Source organism: Balaenoptera borealis (genome assembly GCF_965194805.1).
Source record: "Balaenoptera borealis genome assembly, chromosome: 5".
Taxonomy (NCBI): Eukaryota; Metazoa; Chordata; class Mammalia; order Artiodactyla; family Balaenopteridae; genus Balaenoptera; species Balaenoptera borealis.
Window position 1 is genome coordinate 100706112 of NC_138862.1, and position 22440 is coordinate 100728551.

The 22440-nt window shown below is 31.5% G+C and overlaps 1 protein-coding gene across 1 annotated transcript in view; it reads left to right on the top strand.

The window, feature by feature from the left end:
* The window catches only part of SI (sucrase-isomaltase), a 123545-nt gene that overhangs the window by 75806 nt on the left and 25299 nt on the right, over positions 1–22440 (top strand). Inside the window, exons 23-35 of the mRNA XM_082394294.1 lie at positions 245–415; positions 2161–2316; positions 7269–7475; positions 8801–8955; positions 10345–10513; positions 12158–12254; positions 12345–12457; positions 12544–12669; positions 14163–14291; positions 15364–15474; positions 17149–17208; positions 20221–20337; positions 21642–21729. Of these exons, the coding sequence (XP_082250420.1) occupies positions 245–415; positions 2161–2316; positions 7269–7475; positions 8801–8955; positions 10345–10513; positions 12158–12254; positions 12345–12457; positions 12544–12669; positions 14163–14291; positions 15364–15474; positions 17149–17208; positions 20221–20337; positions 21642–21729 (1699 nt within the window). The remainder of the gene's footprint in view (positions 1–244; positions 416–2160; positions 2317–7268; positions 7476–8800; positions 8956–10344; positions 10514–12157; positions 12255–12344; positions 12458–12543; positions 12670–14162; positions 14292–15363; positions 15475–17148; positions 17209–20220; positions 20338–21641; positions 21730–22440) is intronic.

Below are 22440 nucleotides of genomic sequence, written 5' to 3' on the forward strand. Positions count from 1 at the left end.
AATTGTGTGAGATGTAGAACATTTTCTTAGAATTTTGGCTAATTCCTAAGCTCTCTTGTCTAGAGTTTTTCACTTAACAATTTTCATAAAAATATGTATTGGTTAATTATTTTTATTTAGTAAATACACTATAGTTTATATATTTTTAGAACTATAAGATTTAATCAATATAAATACACTTGTTATTTCTGATTTGTATCCAATAACCTTCTACTTGATATATAATATTATATACTTTTTTCAGAACAAATTAGATATTATATGCACACATTCGTCATACCAGGAAGGAACCACTTTAGCATTTGAGACTATAAAAATCCTTGGGTTGATAGACACTGTTACAGCAGTTTCAGTGATGGAAGATAATCAACCAATGAGAGCTCACTACAATTTCACTTATGATACTTCCAACCAGGTAAATTCAATCTTAAAATATTTTAGTTGTCACATACTCTCATATTTAACATTATATAACCATTCAGGCTCTTGGTTTTGTGATTTTTTTTTTTCTTCATTACATATCTTTCTTTTCTTTTCCTTTTGTTGGCAATATTCCATTTTAGGTTATCTCAATTTATGTTGAGATATCAACCTTAAGGTGAATTGATACTACTTCTCCCTCTCTATTTAATTTTATCTTGGATGTCACTTATGTATGCCTTTCTAATATTTTTTTTTATACCATTCTCCTACCCTGAACTCTTACCTACTGCATACAATAAAGAATCTAAAAGTTTTACCTTCTCATTTAAGACTTCTTAAGATAATGATTGAATCCATTTCTTCAATTCTCTCTACTTCTTCTCCTTTCATGAACTCCCTTTGTCCTCAATATATCTTGTACTTCTCTTTCAAATTTTTGTTTACAGTCTCCCCTTCTAGTAGTCCCTTTCTTATCCTCGTTCTTGCCTCGTTTAACAAGTGTACTAGAGAGGGAAAAGGAGTAACAGAATTGGGCTCAAATTCCAGCCCTGCAGTCTGTGCATTTAAACACAATAGATTAATCTCTCATTATCTCAGCTTCCTCATATGTAAAATGTCATATTTAATCATAATGTTGCTTCAGGTAAAAAATTATTTAAAATGTTAGACAAAAATAATTTAAAACATGAAAGTGATTTTTATTGGCATTTACTTTTCTACCATTCCTATATTCCTAAATATTAGTAATGTTAGCATAAATTCTAAATTGAGATGTAGGACATTTTCTTAGAGTATTTTTGTCTAGCTTCTAAGTCCTCTGGCCCCGAGTTTTTCACTTAGGAATTTCCATAAAAAATATGTATTGGTTAATTATTTTTTATTAGTAAATACACTATAATGTGTATATTCCTAGGACTATAAGAACTAATCAATGTAAATTTAAATAATACAAGCTTATTGAGAACTTTATGCCGCTAACAAGGATTATCAAGTGGGCATAATACAAAATTGTTTTAGTATATGTTTTTACAATCCCAGTTTATATCTGTTTCTATTTTTATGCTAATGTAAAGATTTACAAAGACACTTGTAGATACATCTTTCTAATTCTCTTGTGCTTGGACACTATCCTTTCACTTTTTTTTCTTTTTGCATAATACCATGTTATCTCCTCTCTAACTTGTCCCTCAAATATTGTAAGCAGTGGATAAAATTAGGAAAATAAATAAATAATATTCCCCTCCTCTGACTCTGGGAGCCTCCAAATCAATCAAAGTAGTCAACATTTTCTTCCCTTTTTCTTCATTGAGGGGACTAATATTTATGTCATACCTGGTATGCCCCAAGCATTATGCTAGGTGTTTTAAATTTCACATATTATTTATTCATTATCCCCATTTTACAGGGGGAGGAAATTGAAGATAAAACAGGGTAGATAATTTCCCCAGATTCATGAGCATTAAGTATCAGAACTGAGAATTGAACACATCTGGTAAAGATAATGTTTTTCATCAGTATTCTATAATTTCTCATAGTTTTGAGAACTGTCTTGAGATTCTAGCTATTTCAGTGGCATGCCATGTTTTCTCTTTTCTATTCTTTCTTTTAGTATTATATTAAAATTATTAATGATTTGATTTGAAGAATTGCTGTGGGGTTGCTGCATTTTAAAAATGCTAAGTATTTTAAAATTGTTCAGTGGTCAGAAATATTGTAATGTTTTCTTTCTCTTCAAAGAATCTACTAATTTACAATCTCATGTTTAACCTTGGAAGAAACTTTACTGTTCAATGGGATCGAACTTTCTTGGAAGCTGAAAAGTTTACTTGTTATCCAGATTCAGACATTGCAACTAAACAACGCTGCGAAGAACGTGGCTGCTTATGGGAAACGGTAATAAGAATTTTAATTATTCATGATATGGCTTTCACATAAATGTTTCAAAGTAAACCGTACATATTATAATTTTAATTCTACAGCATATAAACTAAATTCAGCTAGAGAAGCATTTGGAATTTGAAATTAGGACTTCTAATAGATAATTTATCTTTATCTTAATTAATTCTCCAAAGACATAACTTAGTAAATGCCAGACTAAATGGATGTGTAAGTTGCTTTCCAGGCATTTTGGATAGTGTTACTTTATTTAATAAACTAGAACTCTATTTGTTGCACTCTGTTAGATGTTAGTTGTGGCTGACTAGCTTAATTGAGCAAGGTGTTATGCCAGTAGGGAGTAGTCTTTCAAAAGCATTGTCTCAAGTTATTAAAATTTCTGAAATTGATTGATGGGCTGTATCTGTTCCACTAAGAGGTGACAATTTCTGCCAGTAATTTTGGTCAAAGTTTCAAGAACAGGGCTTCCCTGGTGGTGCAGTGGTTAGGAATCCGCCTGCCAATGCAGGGCACATGGGTTCGAGCTCTGGCCCGGGAAGATCCCACATGCCGTGGAGTAGCTAGGCCTGTGTGCCACAACTGCTTATCCTGCGCTCCAGAGCCCGCGAGCCACAACTACTGAGCCTGCGTGCCACAACTACTGGGGCCTGTGCACCTAGATCCTGTGCTCTGCAACGGGAGAGGCCACTGCAATGAGAAGCCTGCGCACCACAAGGAAGAGTAGCCCCCGCTCGCCGCAACTAGAGAAAGCCCACTCACAGCAACAAAGATCCAATGCAGCCAAAAAAAATAAATAAAATAAATTAATTAAAAAAAAAAAAACTTTCAACAACAATGATGGTCATTGATAGTAGACTTTTTTACAGAAAGGGATATGGGAAGAGTCCCCTCTTGTTACACTCGTTTTATTTTTTAAATTCTGAACTTTTGGTTACATCATTGGGATTAGTCAGCAATAAAAGAAATTATTTCATATAATCAATAAATTAAATGCATGTGTTATAACACTGAGAAGAGTCTAGACACATCTGCCAGCAACTTCCCAGAAATGTTTGCACTTATATAAGGGGATATATAGAATCTCTGCCACCAGAGAAATGGCCCTCATTACTCTCCATTGCTTGATAAAGTAGCATAATCTTTACTATTAGGAAAGTTTATGGAAGAATTGAAGAAAAGAAATGAGGAGGAGAAAAGATAATGAAATCAATAAAAGCCAAATAGTGAAGTATCTTTCCAATATGCCTCCAAAATCTTCTTTTTAAATTGCAGCTCTTCATTCAAATCCATACCCATTCTCCATTGCATTCAGTGCGTGGTCACTTACTCTCATTATCACCTGAAACTAACACAACCTTGTTAATCAACTATACTCCAATATAAAAGTTTAAAAAATGAATATAAATGATGGGTACTAAAGCGCCAATAACTTCTAATAAGAAAATGTGAAAACTTTATTTTTCCCATTACTATTACTATTAGTATTCAACACTTTATAGATTGTTAAGTCAAACAAGTGAAGCTTTAACATTAGAAGTCCATTAAATATGATGATTTAGAAAATTTATGTTTCTTTAGACCATCCTGTTTATTCATTGATTCATTTAACAAATACTTGAGAACTACTATGTTCTAGGCACTGTTTTAGATGAACAAAATTAACAAAACCCTCTTCCCTGATAGAGTTTATATTCTAGTGTGGGAAAACAAACAGATAACCTAAAAATTATGTTTTATGTTAGATAAGTATTATGGAGAACAATAAAGCAGAAAAGGAGAAGGGGGAGTGGAGAATGACAGTGGTGTTACTTTAATGATTGTACACAGAAGGTTTCTTTGAGAAGGTGGCGTTTGTTAAAAGTGTTGAAAGAAAGAAAGGAAGGAATAATATTCCAGAAAGAAAATACATCAACCTGAAGTACATCTGAAGTAAGAATGTACCTGGTATAGTCCACAAACAGCAAGGAGGCCATCATGTCTGAAACAGAATGAGTGAACGGAAGAACAGCAGAAGATGAAATTATAGACTTATGGGAACAAATAATGTAGATCAATTACTTAGACCATTTTTAGGATTACGATTTTTACTCTGAGATAGAATACTTCTGGAGAGTTTTGAAAAGATGAATGAGAAGATTAAATTTCCATCTTAATAGGACCATAATGGCTTCTGTGTTGGGAACAGACTGGTAGAAGAATAAGGCAGGGAGACCAGGAAAGAGGCTGTTACAGTAATCAAAATAAAATATTGGTAGATTGAGCCACAGTGGTAATGGTAGAATTAGTAATAAGCGTTTGACTTTTCTGCATATTTTTAAGATAAAGCCAAAAAGGGTTGTTCCTTGATTGGATATAGAATATGAGAGAAGAGTAAAAATGACTTCAAGTTTTTGGTTTAAACAGCTGGAAAAAAGAAAGTTGATAGTAACAAAGATTGACAAGACTGTGCGGAAACGAACATGGAGGGGAAGAGTTAAGATTTAGACAAATTAAGGTTGAGGTACTCAATACAAATCCAAGTGCAGTTTTCCAATTGTGAGATGTAAACTAATGAAATTGAAAATTTTATATCATTGGTAAGATCTAAAATTTAGAGTCAGCATATATACAGTGTTTAAAACCATGTGATGAGAGGACATCATCAAAGGAATGAGCTTGAATAGAAAAGGGAAAAGGTCAAAAACTAAACCCTGAATCATCCAACATTTAGACTCAGGGAAATGATAAGGAACCAGAAAAGAGACTGAGAGTGAATTGTAAAAGAATTAGGTTGAAAACAAAGAAAATGTTGCTTCCTGTCAGCCAAGTGAACAAGGCATTTCAAGACAGAAAATTATCAACTGTGCAAATTTTACTTATAAATCAGTAAAATAAGAACTAGAAACTGAAGTATGGATTTGGCAGCATGGAAGTCTTTGGTAACTATTACAAGAGAAATACTGATGGAGTGCCTGGAGGTAAAGCCTGGTCAGAGTGAGAATGAGATTCCAGTAAGAATGAAGAGACAAATTAGAGATAGTGAATATGGCGAACCTTTTATATTTTGCTCTAAGGAAAGCATAAAAAATAGAGCAGTAATTGGAGAAATGAGTGAGGTGACAGTTTCTTTTAAGATGGGAGAAATCAAATTGGTTTATACCATTGAGAATAACCTATAATAAGTGGAATATTAGTGATGCAGGACAGAGAATTGAGAATTGCAGGAGAAATGTCTTCGTTGGCAAGGAGGCGTGGGATTGGGTGCACGAATGAAATGGTTCACCTTAGATAGAAGCATAGACCATACATATTTTGTAACAGGAGGTAAAGAGGTGGGTGGGTAGTTGTGGTGTTTTGTTCTGATTTTTCTCCCAATTGCTTTCCTTTCCATACTAAAATACTAACGAAAATCATTAGGAGATGATGAGAATAGGGAGAGTTTTTTGTGACTGGAGAAAAAAGGAAAATGTTTTTCAGGGCAGTGTGATAGTGAGTGAACTAGGCAAATATAGTATGATTGCATCTTTTGGACCCACTCTAACTTTCATGATTATATAAAGGGAGAGCAGTCTACATGATAGTGTGCATTTTTCAAGCCATTCAGCCACACAATTGTAGGTGCTGAGAATGTAGAGGATAGGTTTTTTTCCCAGCATTGTTGTTTTGCAACTGAGTATAAGAAAGCAAGTGAGGGACATAGGGATTGAGATTATATGAAAAGAGGTGGTTTAGATGGGATTTACACAGTTTCCATAAATTAAATCACAAGATTATTTTCATCCTAACTACAAAAAATAACAATGCTGATAAACTACCAAAAAAGATAAATGAGAACACATAAAATGATAAAGAGAAAGTGATACTGGGCAGAAAGATAGCTATGAAGCGGACATATACAGACTTTCTAAAGTTGTTTTCTAAGTCGATCATTTTCCTGGTTCCATTGGCACTCGATTCCATGCCTTTGGAATGAGTACTGAAGTATTCCTATCAGTTAAGGATTGCTTGAAGCTGAAAGTATCAGAGACCTAAAATCTGATTGGGTTAAACAAGACAGGATTTATTTTTCTATTACAGAAAAAATCCCAGGCCTAATATTCTGGTATCTAAATGTTGTCAGTGTCCCCTATTTATCATTTGTCTTTCATCCACAAAGTTTTATTATACAATTACATATGCATTTCAGGACTGGAAGGTGGAAGAGCAAAGGATATCCTTATTTAATCAGCTTATATCCTTTTCTTTTAAGGAGATTTGGGGGGGGGGTCACATACAACTTCCTCAAAAGAGACTGGGAAATAGAGATGGGCACATTGCTTCTTCCAACAATATATTAATTTAATAAGAAAGATGGGAGAATGTATTGTGGTAATGCAACTGGCCATCAATGCCATAGTGTTTCATTCTTTTTCTGAAGTCTTAGCTTCCACCCCTATACAAACCAATTAACCTTGATCTTTGGCCACAATTCCTATTATAATACTGGCCAGGATGTAATCAACCAATAGAAAGACCAGTCATGAAATAAGAAATAATATACTTTGATTATAAGTAAAAGAAAAGAACTTTAAATTCATGCCACTCTGAGGGTTATTGTAGAGTCATTTTACACAGAAAAAAGGCAGTAATCAATATGAAGTGTAAAAACAAGCTTGGGATCAAAAGTTATGAGTAATATACTTAATTATTTTCAGAGACAACACAATCATCTATATTCTGAATTGAAAAACTATGACATTTGGTTGTTCTGCTCTACCTGTCTATCTTTAGAGTCAAAATATAAATATTCTAAACATTTTAGTACATGGTGTGTCATGTTGCCTAATAGATATTTTGTGCTATGACTGCAATTTCATTTTAGTATTAAACAATAGCATTCATAAATCATACAACATGTGATTAACATGTCTACCTTATTTTCTTTTTAATATTACAGTGCTTACAATTTCTGACAATTGTCTTGTTTTTAGCCTCCTTTAGGATCCAAAGCACCTGAGTGTTACTTTCCTAAAGAAGACAACTCTTACTTAGTCCAGTCAACTCATTACTCATCAGTGGGTATAACAGCTGACCTCCAGCTGAATACTGTAAAAGCTCGAATAAAGCTACCTTCTGATCCCATCCCAACTCTTCATGTGGAGGTGAAATATCATAAAGATGATATGCTGCAGTTTAAGGTATGTTTAATATAAACTATCTCAATGCATGATTCATCTCTCAAGACAGATTTTAAATAGATTTGGTGCTTGGATTTTTCATGTAATACTAAGGATTATTAATTGGGTTGATGACATTTTGATTCTATAAAGTAAAGCTTTTTTTTCCTACAGAGCTCATAGCTAGATGAACAATAAATAAATGTTTTTGTTTTTGCTAACTTTGTGAATAATTAAACATATAGTGGTGATTTTTTAATTATTTAAATTCTTGATAAATTGATAAATCGCTTAGAATTGGACTATGTTGGTTGTCCCATTAAAATAAACAAAACAGAAAAAAATAAACACAATAGGATGCTTACTGTTTCCATTATTTCTTTTTAAACAGTGATCTGATTTTTCTGGCCAATGCAATAAGAAATACAAAAGAGATCATTTCTTTCAATAGTTACACTTAGCAATTATTTTTTTACTTAACAGCTCCAAGTGAATCCATTAAGACAACTATTAGAAATAGTACTGACTCATATATGACAAATGGAAAGCAATTTCAACTCATACAATCAAGAAAAATATTAAGACCTTACAAGCAGACATTTAACAGAAGAAGAAATAAAATTTGGAATAAAATATTAAAGTACTTATACTCATTAAAAATAAAAGGAACTAAAGGCAAATACAAAGAATGGGAAAGCTAAATGTTGAATAATCATGTAGAAAATGGTTTATCCTCATCAGCAAGGAAATAAATGACAGTTTGAGAAATAAATGCTTTTTAGTTTAACATATAATAGTATTAGAGTACACATTTTAGTGAGAATAATAATTAGTACACTAATTCTGGAAAACAGTTTACCAATAGTTTATCAAGGATCCTACAAATGTTAGAATACTCTGACCTAATACTATCACATAAGTAATGTACTGAGGAAATAAAGACATGAATGAAGATAAATTAGCATTAATATTCATTGTAAGATCATACATAAGGCAAAAATATTGAAACAACGTTGTCTAACCATGAGGTGATAAATAATTTTGTGTAGGCATATAAGTGAATATTTAGCTTTAAAGTTCTCTTTTTGAAGATTTCTCATTGTATGGAAAAATGAATTATAAAACATTAAAACAGGTAAAATACAATACATAATTTGAGTCCATTACATATCTATTTATGTGTATGGAATTCTATATAGATATATGTGCCATGGATACGAAATTAGGAATTATAAGAATTCTAAATATTCTTGTCTGAACCATTATTTAAATTATTTAATGATATGTACCTAATATGTTGGCAATAAGAACAAAACATATCAGTTTTCATTATTTCTCTGTAATAGATTTATGACCCCCAAAATAAGAGATATGAAGTTCCAGTACCATTAAACATTCCAGCTACACCGACAAGTACTTATGAAAATAGACTTTATGATGTTGAAATCAAGGAAAATCCTTTTGGCATCCAGATTCGAAGGAGAAGCACAGGAAGGGTTATGTAAGTGATTCAATTATTTGATATGAAAGATATTTTCACTGTGCTAGCATGTCATCACACCAAAAGTGGTTTTAGGTGTATGTATTAAATAATTTGGCTTATTTTAATATTTAAAAACTAAAGTTAGCAAACCATTAACAATTGGTGTAAAATTTTATTTACACTTTGGATGTGATGAATTTCATTATTAAATATCAGACCCATTCTTCTAATCAAGTTGAGAACCAAAACCAAGACTCCTATTGAAAAGCAAGTTGTCAAAATAAGTAGTTGGAAATGTGTTATGTAAATATTTTATTAGAACTATTGAAATTGGAGTTTTTTGGTCCTGGAATTTGATAGAGTTAATACTATCTTTGCCAGGAATTGATGAAAGGAAATTAAGATATACACATATAGATATGTTTTTATGTCTAATGAATAAATATAAATTTTAAAATATTACCTTTATTTGGTAAAAAGCTCTACAAACTACAGTGTATTAAAAGATACTTCTATGTAACTTAAGTTTGCCCTGTGATCCTTTACAAGATGCTGTCACGATGTGTTCAGGTATTGTCAGTATGGATACAAATAATGAAGAAAATTATGTTTATATTGTTTTAAAATTTTGTTGTTATGATAATAGTTTTGTTCCAAAGGATAAGAAGCAAAATGATTTTGTAGAAAATTCCTGATGCAGAGGCATTATTTATTATTATTCAGGAAGCATTATTCTTTAGTAAATACTTTTCCAAAATCATTAATATAAAAATTTGAATATGTCTCAAATTCTCTTTAATACTTATGTTTCCTTTCCCTGCCAACTTTCTTTTCATCTTCTTTTATCTTCTTCTTGCAAATGACATTCTCTGAAACACATTTCTTCTGGATTTCTTCATAAACACATGTTTTTATAAATACAAAACAAAAGAAGAAGTAGAAAATGATTGGGAATAGTAATAGAGAGAGTTTAGAATTAAAATATCCATTATACCTTATAGTTTATTTTGATATTGATTTCTTTTTATTCTATATGTAGTAAAAATTTATTGATTATCTCAAGGGAACAGGACAATAAAGGACTTTCAATTCCTAGGACATATATTACTTCTAGGTCATATATTATAACTTTATATTAATTTTATTTTAAAAAGCAATATATGTCTAAAGACAAACATGTAGCCATAATATGATTATGAATATATGAAACATATTTTAGATATTCCTTAACTTAGCCAAAAAAATGTATTGGAAAAATTACCTATTTCCGTTTGTATCTGGGTATGATAAGACCTATAGAGAAAAATACTATTGATTTTTGTATCACCTAAGAAAGAATTACCATTATTATTTGTGATACTATTTGTATGTGTATACAGGAATATAATTGTTTTCTTTTGTTTTCAGTTGGGATTCTCGCCTTCCTGGATTTGCTTTTAACAACCAGTTCATTCAAATATCTACACGCCTGCCATCAGAATATATATATGGTTTTGGGGAAGTGGAACACACAACATTTAAGCGAGATCTGAACTGGCATACTTGGGGAATGTTCACAAGAGACCAACCACCTGGTGTAGGTACCAATATTTGACTACCCCAAGTGGCAACTAAGACCATGATTCAGACCCCAGCCACTTCTTTGTAGGCCTGTACTTCAATATTGAAGCAATGAAAGGGGGCTAGAAATCCCAAGAGCTGCTAGAGTGATTTTCTGAAAAACAAATGAAAAGTCACCATAAATTACAGGTGAAAGTAGAGGATTGAATGGATAACATCATTGACTACAGTGAGAAGTGAGGTTGTGACCCAATTCCTTACCCTCTCAACTGCATAGAAAGAACATTCAGATTCAGAATCCCCTGTCAAATACATGTTTACTTTCAGCTTTTAGAAAATAACTGGCTTCTCCTTGAAATTTCTTTCTACTCCTTAGATAAAGATTTGATGCTTTTTCCTTTGTTACCCTAAGCTGCAGTTGTGCATTTTTATGAGGTTATATTGCAAGTTACAACTTTAGAAAATGTTTTTATATGCTCATATCCTTTTTCCCAATGTTTTGTCTTATTAATGGTGTACATTTCATGAATATTTAATACATTGCACAATTGATATAAACTATAATTATTCTAAACATATAATGGAAAATACATTTTAATAAAAATACTAGCTCATTTCCATTTTTCACATGTGATGTGAACTTAAAGGATATATTCAGTATGAGATTATAAATGTGTATAATGTCATAACCACTTTTTATTGTTAGGTGATCATACAACTTTTATTTGTATCACAATAGTTCAGACTTATGAAAGCTGTTTTTCATTTATTCCACTTGAAAGAATATGTTCTACCAAAATTTACCTCTTTAAAATCCTTCAGGGACTTCCCTGGCAGCCCAGTGGTTAAGACTCCACGCTTCTGCTGCAGGGCACGGGTTCAATCCCTGGTCGGGGAAGTAAGATCCCGCATGCCCTGCAGCAGGGCCAAAAAAACAAAACAAAACAAAAAAACCTTCAGCATTAGTATTGGCATTATTAGGTTAATATAACCTTGATTCTCAATATATAAATTTTCTTTCACATGCTAATCAGTTACTGGGATTCAGTGTGTGTCAATGATATCAATTTGATTAGGGATCATCAACTTGTAAGTTTTGTAACCTTAACAAGATATTTCATGACCCTGACTATAGATTTTCTATTGTGAAAAATGAAAAGATCTAGCTGAAAATGAAATTAAATGCTTTGTATATAAACAACATATTATTGTTTAAAATATTATCAAAATATTATATAAACTTAAATATTATCACATTAAGTACCTAAGGAGTTTGAGTACTTTGATCAGTTTAATCATTTATAGAACATTCTATTATTAAAAAAGAAGTACAAATTTATAAATAAATTAAGGCACATAACCTGTGAAAAGAAACCCAACTATTCTAAAACCAATGGTTTTTTACATAAATTAATGTGGCAGTATTTGTGAGTGTTACACATTTGTATATTCATTCTCATTCTCTAATGCAGTAATGCTTCAAATAATAAATAAATTATTTTCTAAAAAAGTGTGTTTAATTCAATCACAGTTTATGTGTGCAATGAAGGAACATTTAAATTCCTAGTTTCAATCGTAGAGTGAATTTAAATATTACATTTACAAAATTCACATTCTATTATTATTTAAATATATATTGTTGTTTTTTTTTTAATTTTAGTATAAACTTAATTCCTATGGATTTCATCCCTATTACATGGCTCTGGAAGATGAGAGCCATGCTCATGGAGTTCTCTTACTTAACAGCAATGCAATGGGTAAAACAATTTTTTTTAGTTTATCATATTTTATGTGACTCTTTAATAAAATAACATAGATAAAAATGTAATCATATTTTGGACTTCCAGATGTTACATTTCAACCAACTCCTGCTCTAACATATCGCATAATTGGAGGAATCTTGGACTTTTATATGTTTTTGGGCCCATCTCCAGAAGTCACAACAAAGCAATACCATAGAGTATGATTGCACATTTTAAAAAAAATAAAGTTTTTTTATAATATAAAGTATTTCTCTTTGTTCACAAATAATTTTTTTTTTCAAAGGTAATTGGCCAACCAGTCATGCCACCTTATTGGGCTTTGGGATTCCAGTTATGTCTTTATGGGTACAGAAACACTTCACAAGTTGAAGAAGTATATAATGACATGCTGGCTGCTCAGATCCCCTATGTATGTATATCAATTTTTAAAACGGTGTTAAATATGTCATCTATAAAAGCAGAATGAAATAATTAAACACATATACTTTAAAATTATTTTAAGCATTTGGCAAAAATCAGTGCTTGTTAGTAGCGCCAAATGAATTGGATATGAGATTTTATTAGTAGTCTTTATCAGATAGATAAAGGGATAATACCATTCCTTTTCCTTCTTTTTCCCCTGTTCCATGACTGTGAGTTGTACTAAACAAGTCACTGTGCACTTGCTTTTCTCTCAGAAGCTTTCGATCTCATAGGTAGTCAAACACATTTCTTCTCTTCTCATTAAATGAGAATAAGAGTCCATAGGAACCTATTTCATCAACTAATGTGACAAATTACAGAAAAAGAATTCGAGGTGAAACAATGATTTTTACCATGGAATAGACAATAGTTGTCATATTAGAATACAGAATTAGTTGGCTTGCAGAATATCTTCTTCCCTCAGTGTTTAGGAAACTAAATATTCTTAAGTATCCAGAAATAATCACTTCTTGTGATTTTTATTTTTTAGCAAGATTAAGGAACCTCAGGGATCCTCCTGGTAACATTTAAACATTGAAATCTAGATTGCTTTGTATATAAGAACTCATTCTAAGAAGAGTAAGAAGGACCTCATTTATAAGACATCAGTACATATAGTAGAATCCAATATATGGTTCCTAAATACATTATTATAGGGAAATTAATTGTTTAGGTTGATGATGTAGCAATATGCAAGTGAAAAAAGTGTTTTAAAAAGGAGATTTTTTTCATTATTAAGTCTACTATGCTAGCCATATTTTCATAACACCTAGAAGAAGAAACTGTCTATTAACAGAAAATAATTTTTTAAATGTTATTTAGGCCTAAATTAAAGATTTCATAAAGTATTTATTAGTTTAAGTATATTTGTAAATACCTACTTGTAAACAATATTTTGCTTATTTAAGCTTGGGCTGTTATTTCAAAAATGACTTTGGTGGATAATAAAAGAATAATTTTATAATTATTGATGGATTTACTAATAATTCTTTCTTCCCCTTTGGCAATATTAGAATTATTTGAAATTATCCATTACTTGCTTTGTGTTTCCAGAAATAGAGCAATACCTATTTCTATATATTGTACAAAATTCCAAATTGCCATTTAATATAATTTCATAACCTCATAAGTCCTTTACTCCTGTGTCTTCCTATTTCCTTTGGAAATTATATAACAAAAGATACTGATTTGAGAGAATTTGTACTTCTAAATCAAAATTACTATTTAATGGACTGTTAACAAAACAGAGCACTTACACGAACTTGCTCTTAGAATATTTTGCATCTATACATGCTACTTTTATTTCTTGAACATTACATTACTTGATTAATTCTCTTAGGAATTGAAACTTTCATATTGCTATTACTTTTATAAGTATAATAGAATGTGACAAACTCACTCTATTGAATCTTACCCCACTAAAATTCTCATATCTTTCAGGATGTTCAATACACAGACATTGATTACATGGAAAGGCAGCTAGACTTTACGACTGATGAAGAATTCCGTGACCTTCCTCAGTTTGTTGACAAAATAAGAAGTGAGGGGATGAGATACATTATTGTCCTGGTCAGTGTTTATATTTTATATTCTATCTGAGCCTTATTATCTTAGTTTTGTTAAGATTTCTCTCCTGAATGAGGAGGGAAAAGGTGTTTCAAAATGTGAGGTATACAATTTTGGATTGTACTCCCAAATCTAAATCTTTCTTCCTTTAATACTTCATTTCATTTACATGGCTGCCACAGGCTACCTTCATTCTTAGGTGTATCCTTAGAGATTTAAGACTAAATAAAGCTGGGAATCAAAGGCAGGTTGTTTTCTAGTGATCACCCAAGCTACAGACTGGTCTCAGTTTACAGACACTATCACAAAGTGATGATGGATTTTCTATTCCTATACAATTCTCAACTTATTCTCTGGGACTGCTTCTTATGCTTGTCATGTTTAAAAATTTTCCTTCAAGTTAGTGATTCAGGGGCTTCCCTGGTGGCACAGTGGTTAAGAATCCCCCTGCCAATGAAGGGGACATGGGTTTGAGCCCTGGTCCAGGAAGACCCCACATGCCACGGAGCAACTAAGCCTGTGCGCCACAACTACTGAGCCTGTGCTCTAGAGCTCGCGAGCCACAACTACACTGAGCATATGTGCCACAACTACTGAAGCCCGCGTGCCTAGAGCCCGTGCTCCGCAACAAGAGAAGCCCCCGCTTGCCACAAGTAGGGAAAGCCTGCGTGCAGCAATGAAGACACAACGCAGCCAAAAATAAATAAATAAATAAATTTATAAAAAAATGTTAGTGATTCAGTGGGAAGAATATTTCATCAATATCTTACAGAAAGCAAGGTAGGTAGCCAGAAATCCCATGGAGAAATAAAAACAAAGCAAAAAACACCTTTAATCTTGCTTGAAATCATAGCTAATACATTTTCAAAAGTTCTTAAATTTTCCTTCTAGGGAATTTAGAAGACCATCTAACTAGAACAAAAAAGTTTATGCCATCAGTCCCTTTGTCAGTCCATGTGAGAATACAATATAATGATAATCTAATAATGGAAAATTGTAACATTTTATAACAGCTACTCAAGTGGCTATACTTTAATACCATGGTTACCTGGACTGTATTTCATTTTAATTTTAGGATCCAGCAATTTCAGGAAATGAAACGAAGCCTTACCCTGCCTTTGAAAGAGGACAAGAGAAAGATGTCTTTATCAAATGGCCTAACACCAATGATATTTGTTGGGCAAAGGTACTGAATTGATATCTTGAAAGAAAATAAGTATAAAAATGCTATTTGAAAGTTTCTATTTAATTAAGCCACAGTTAAAAACATATTCAGAGGGAGAGATGTAATGACTTAATAGGAAATAAATAAAATAATACTCTTTGAGTTCAATCCAAATTATTAGAAACAAAGACAGAATTTATATGTCCTATGTCCAAATACTATTTGTTTCATCTTTAAATTGTCTTTTATTGTATTTCTTGGTACCTCTTGTGTTTTATTATAAAACTGACATTAATAATATGGTTATTCGTTATTCTATACTACATGGGTCATTTAAATGTTTGTACTTCTCTTAAAAACATCTCATTGATAAAAGAAACAATGTTTGTAAAAGCTATACTTATAGTATTCCTGACTTGAACAGGGAATATAATTCATTTTATTTCATTTAAGCAATAATATCCCGACCTGTGTATATTAACACATTATAGAAAGCATCCTGATTTGGCTTACATATAAAGAGTAAAGAAAAAATCCACTAGTTATAACTAGAATGGAAAAAAATTCCATAATGGGAGATGTAATTAAATGAAATATGGGAGCCTTTTTGGATCTTGGACCAAAAATAGAAGTGCTAAAATTCGAACATGGACTGTAGATTAGTTAACAATATTCTACTAATGTTAATTTCTTGGTTTTGATAATTATACAGTGGTTATAAATATGTTAACATTAGGGGAAGCACAGTGAAGTACATAGAAAAACACTAGGTATAACGTTTGTGACGTTTCTATAAGTCTGAAAATATTTCAAAATAAAAAGGTAAAAGTAAAATAGAAAAAATTATGTGATAAACAGTGAAAAATCATAATGTTTTAAGAAACATTACAGGTATACATTACTGGCTATAGAAAGAGATTTTTTTTCTTCTTACTTTCTCCTCATTTTATATTTTCTCATTCTATACATTTTCTCAGATTTCTACCTTTCAAGCACTATTCTCTATCAGCAACTAATTCCTTTTATGTAATTACCACTCTGTGGATTATTTACATTTTTATATGGTACTTTCTAATTTCTACAACATAGATTCAAATCCCAGAGATTTTGGCCTGATTGTATTTGGGCTCTGTTCTGTGTCTGTGATTGCGGTAGAAGAAAACATTGGTAGGAAGGGGGGCAGGGGCTGGAGTAGGCATGTGGGGCAGAGGAGGATTTAGTACTAACTGCAAAAACCAAGAGGATATTTGCCTCAACATGGCATCATCCAACTCAGATCTTCAATTCCTTTCATATAAAAATATACTTTTTGTTTTTAGATTTTAATCCAGGAGTAATTGTAGAAAGAGTTTTAATATACCACATTAAATTAAATTTAGAATATGCTTTTCATATTAATTCTTGACCAGACCTTTTGGTTACATGCATTGTTTTCAAAATCGCTACCGACCACAAAGGATGGTATTCTTTTCCTTATTTGCCCTACTAAAGAGGAGATTAATATGGAAAATGGGAATAGTTTGCAAATGATACATATACCAGAACACAAACTGAAAAAAAATAATTGAAGGAATTACTGATCTGGGGATCTTGAGTCTGTAATATGCTTCTAAAACTCTATTACACTTTGTTTACAACAGTCATACCACACTGAATTTATTTTGAACTGGTTTCCCATTTCTTCTGTCTTTGTAGGTTTGGCCAGATTTGCCAAATGTAACAAAAGATGAAAGTCTAATAGATGAAGCTGTTAATATAAGTTTCATATTGATTAACTATTTAACTGAAAGAAATTCAGCACTGGAATTTAATGATGACTTTGACCAATAATTCAATCTGAATACTTTCCTTAAAAAAGTGATGGCTTATTTTCTAATTCTCTATATCAGACCATATTAAATCAGATTTATTTATTTTTTTAAATACCAACATGTTTCAGTCACTCTATGAAGCAATTTTACATTTTATTGTATTTAATCCAAAGAACAATTCTTTTTTTTAAATTTAATTTTATTTTTTTTGTAGTAAGAATGCTTAACATGACACTTACTTACTCTTAAAATTTTAAGTTTAAGATATAGCATCCTTCACCCTAGGGACAGTGTTGTACAGCAGATCACTAGAACTTATTCATCTCGTGTAATTGACACTTTATGACTATTGAATAGCAACTCCCAATTACCCCTGGAACCCCAGGCCCTGGCAACTACCATTCAACTCTCAGATTCTATGAGTTTGACTATTTTAGATACCTCATATAAGTGGAATTGTGCAGTATTTGTCTTTCTATAAATGGCTGATTTTACTCAGCATAGTATCCTTAAGGTTTATTCATGTTGCCCCATATTGGAGAATCTCCTTCTTTTTAAAGACTGAATAGAATTCCATTGTATATACCACATTTTCTTTATCAATTCATCCATCAATGGACATTTAATTTATTTCAATATCTTCACTCTTGTAAATAATGCAACAATAAATATAAGAGTTCAGATACCTCTTCGAGATCCTGATTTTAGGTCTTTTTGGATAAATGTCCCCAAATTGGAGTGCTGGATCATATGGTAGTTCTATTTTTAATTTTTGGAAGAATTTCAATACTGTTTTTCTCAGTGGCTGCACCATTTTTCATTCCCACGAACAGTGTACAGGCTTCCAATTTCTCCACATCTTCACCAACACTTGTTTTCCCTGTTTTTTGGATAATAGACATCTCAAAAGGTGTGAAGTGATATCTCACTGTGGTTTTGATTTGCATTTCCCTGATGACTAGTGATGTTGAACCTCTTTTCATCTATCTGTTGGCCATTTGTACATGTTCTTTAGAGAAATGTCTATCCAAATCTTTGCCCATTTTCTAAGTGGGTTATAGTGTTTTCTCTATTGGGTTGTAGGTTACCTTTTCACTTTGTTGATTGTTTCTTATTCTGTGCAAAAACTTTTTAGTTTGATGTAGTCTCACTGGTCTATTTTTGTTTTTTTGCCTGTGCTTTTGGTGTCATATCCATAAAATCTTTGCCAAGACCATTGTCATGAAGCTTTTCCCTTATGTTTTTTCCTAGAAGTTTTGCAGTTTTGGGTGTTACATTTAGGTCTTTAGTCCATTGTGGTTTGATTTTTGTCTACGGTGTAAGATAAAGATCTGATTTCATTCTTCCACATGTGAATATCCAGTTTTCCCAGCACCATTTGTTAAATAGACTATACTTTCCTCATTGTATATTCTTGGCACCCTTGTCAAAGATCAGTTGACTATACATGTGTGGATTGATTTCTGGGCTCTTTATTCTGTGCCATTGGCCTATGTGTTTATTTTTATGCCAAGACCATACTTTTAATTACTGTAGCTTTGGAATATATTTTGAAATCAGGAAATGTGATGCCTTCAGCTTTGTTCTATTTACTCAAGATTATTTTGCCTATTCAAGGACTTTCATGGTTCCAAATACATTGTAGAATTGTTTTTTATATTTCTGTAAAAAATGCTATTGGGATTTTGACAGGGGTTGCATTGAATCTACAGATTGCTTTCAATACTATGGACATTTTAACAATATTAATTATTTCAGTTCATGAGCATGGATTATCTTTCTATTTTTCTGTTTCTTCTTCAGTATCTTTCAGAAATGTTTTGTAGTTTTCAGTGTACAAATCTTTCATCTCCTTAGTCAAGTTTATTCCTAAATATTTTATTGTTGTTTGTTGCTAATGTAAATGAGATTATTTTCCTTTCAAACAGTTTATTTTAGTCTGTAGAGATGTAACTGATTTTTGCATGTTGATTTTGTATCCTGTAACTTTCCTGAATGTATTTATTAGTTCTAATAGTTATGTGTGTGTGTGTGTGTATGTGTGTGTTCTTTAGAGATTTCTACATATAAGATTACATCGTCTACAAACAGGGACACTTTCACTTCTTCCTTTCTGATTAGGATGATTTTTTCCCCCCTTATTTATTTCTAGTTATTTGGGCTAGGATTGCCAGGACTATGTTAAATAGAAGTGGCAAGAGTGAGCATCCTTGCCTTGTTTCTGATATGAACTAAAATTCTGAAAGTTTTTTTCTAAATGAGTATGATATTAGCTGTGGGCATTTATTATAGAGCCTTTATCATGTTGAGGTAATTTCTTTCTATTCCTAGTTTGTTGAAAGTTTTTATCATGAAAGAGTGTTGAATTTTATCAAATAGATTTTCTGCATTGCTTATTGATATGACTATGTGATTTTTATCATTCGTTCTGTTGATGTGCTGAATCACAATGATTGATTTTTGTATGTTAAATAATCCTTGCCTCACAGGGAAAAATCCCACTTATTCATGGTGTGTGATCCTTTTAATGTGCTGCTGAATGTGATTGCTAATATTTTGGTTGAGGATGTTTGCATCTCTACTCATCAGATACTGTTAGGTTGTCTGAAACTAGAAATGTGTCCATTTCTTCTAGGTTATCCAGTCTGTTGTATAATTATTTATCATGGCCTCTTACAATCCTTTCTATTTCTGTGACATCAGCTGTAATTCTCATCTTCTCATTTTTTCTTAGTCTAGCTAACAGTTTGTAAATTTTGTATATGCTGTCTATAAGAAACTCAGTTTAGATTTAAGGACACACGTAGGCTTGAGTGGCTAGAGGAAAATCATACACATTCATTAAAGTTGAGATCAGGCTGCCTTCACTATCACTTGTGAATCTGACAGATAAATGTCCGACTGACTGGTCTCTCTTATGACTTTCTATATGTGGGTCTAAATTTTGTTTTTACAGGCTTCCAGAGCTCATGTAGCTTTTCCAGATTTCTTCAGGAACTCCACAGCAGAGTGGTGGACAAGGGAAATTATAGATTTCTACAATAACCATATGAAGTTTGATGGCTTGTGGCTTGTAAGTAAACTCCAAGAAATTTATATTTTAAGTTATTTATTGTGTATTGATTATGCAAAATTCTTACTAGATTGTAATAATGTTAACAAAGTATTCTTTATGAAATTAGCTCACTCATTTTTTCCATAGAACTTTCTTATGCAAAAGACTGCTAAAATGCAGTTTTAACAATTCAGTTTAAGTATTTAGTTGCTTTTTCCTGAATATTAAAGTTGAACATTTTCAACTTGACCAAGAGACCAAAATAGTCTCTTCATATAATGATTTATAAATGCTTATAAATTTTTATTTTATTTTCATTCGATATAGATATAAGTCTCACACTCGACTGTCAGTCTTTGGTGTAAGAAGTCATAAACTCTTACAGATGTAGCAAAATCATCTTCTAAATAATATCCTAATTTTAACTTTAAAATGCTGGCAATAAGATTTTTAATATAGTTTTGAGATAGCATAAAAAGAATTTACTTTATCACAAGTAAATATGTAATACAGGAGATATTTACATAATACTTATCTAGATTTTTGGAGGTGACATTTCTACTCTGCTGATTTTTCAACATGCATGCATTAATTTACTTACTTTTTTAATTAAAGAAACTTATAGGGGTGCTGTTATGTACAAGCCTTGAGTATGTAAAGTTGTATAAAGATAGTTTTTTTAATTCATGGGAAATACAGGTTTATTTTATATATAAAGTTATGTACTATAAGGGATTCCATTAAATATATCCCCAATAATTATATCTTGATCCAGAAAAGATAACCTTTTTATGATGGAGGAATCACCTTTAAATGGCAACTAATTTATATATTTATATGATGGTCCGTTTATATATGGTTACTAAAATTCTGAAATGTGTATTCAATAGAGATACTTTTGAAATTTTCTGTATTTGTAAACTATTATCTTGTGGTTTTAAAAACCACTAACCATTGTTTTAAAAAAATTGATACAAGGCTCCAGGGCAGAAGTGGAGGGAAAGACATGGGGGAATATACACTATTATAATTTAATGTCTAGAAACATAGAAAACAATTCACTTTTGTATAGATTTTATCTACAGAGAAAAATAGGACATTTTATGGTTTTCAAAAGGAGATGTGAATTGTAAAATGTTAAGAAAGACTGAGCTAAACTAAATTCTTTAGTATTGTTGAGATGCCTTATACTTTTGCTTTTTAGAATAGTAAAGTTCTATTATTCAAATATCCTACTTTAATTTACTGGGTCTCTGAATTAGTTATTTTAAGAAGATATGCCCTAAATTTGTTTTTTGTTTACTTTGCTTTCTCTTATTAAGGATATGAATGAACCATCAAGCTTTGTAAATGGAACAACTACTAATCAATGCAGAAATACAGAGCTAAATTATCCACCTTATTTCCCAGGTACAATATTGCTGCTGTGCCTTGGATGTTATCATGCTATTATTATTTATTAATCAGGTTTATATACCTTATGACATAGAGAACAGTATTCACATTTCCAATTCTCACTACCCATCTACACACTGGACCACACCTCAACCCATTACCAATATCATCTAAATCATCTAACATTACTTCGAGAAGAAAACTCAAGAAACATGTTTTATCTATATGAATACATTTCTAAATTTGAAATTGTTACTTTGATTTTCTTAAGAATCTTCCCAGATTTGAGAATTCTCAATATTCTTTAAGATAAAAAATTAAAATCTTTTATAAAGATTTTTTAAAGTTTTTCTTTATTAGGAAAAAAGTGAAAGAATGCTAACAACACTTCTTTGGTTGTCCCTGACCTAGGAGGGAAAAGTACAGTCTTCCAGCATTCATCCTCTTGCTCTTATGTAGGCAGTAAACTGCATAAACAGTTACATCTAAAGTGATGACAAAGCTCTGAAAATTTGCATCTGAAACTGAGAAAATATACCAGGGCTTTATGTTAGCAAATGGATTTTTTAAAAAAAAAATCTATTTAATCAGTATTTCTCATCTAAATGCATAAAATATAGTAGACTTTTCAGAGTACACTTACTTTTCAGGTTTTTATGAGTTCATGTTAATTAGTGACATTTTTATTATTGAATATAGTAAAATTGTGCACATATTTTCCAGTCA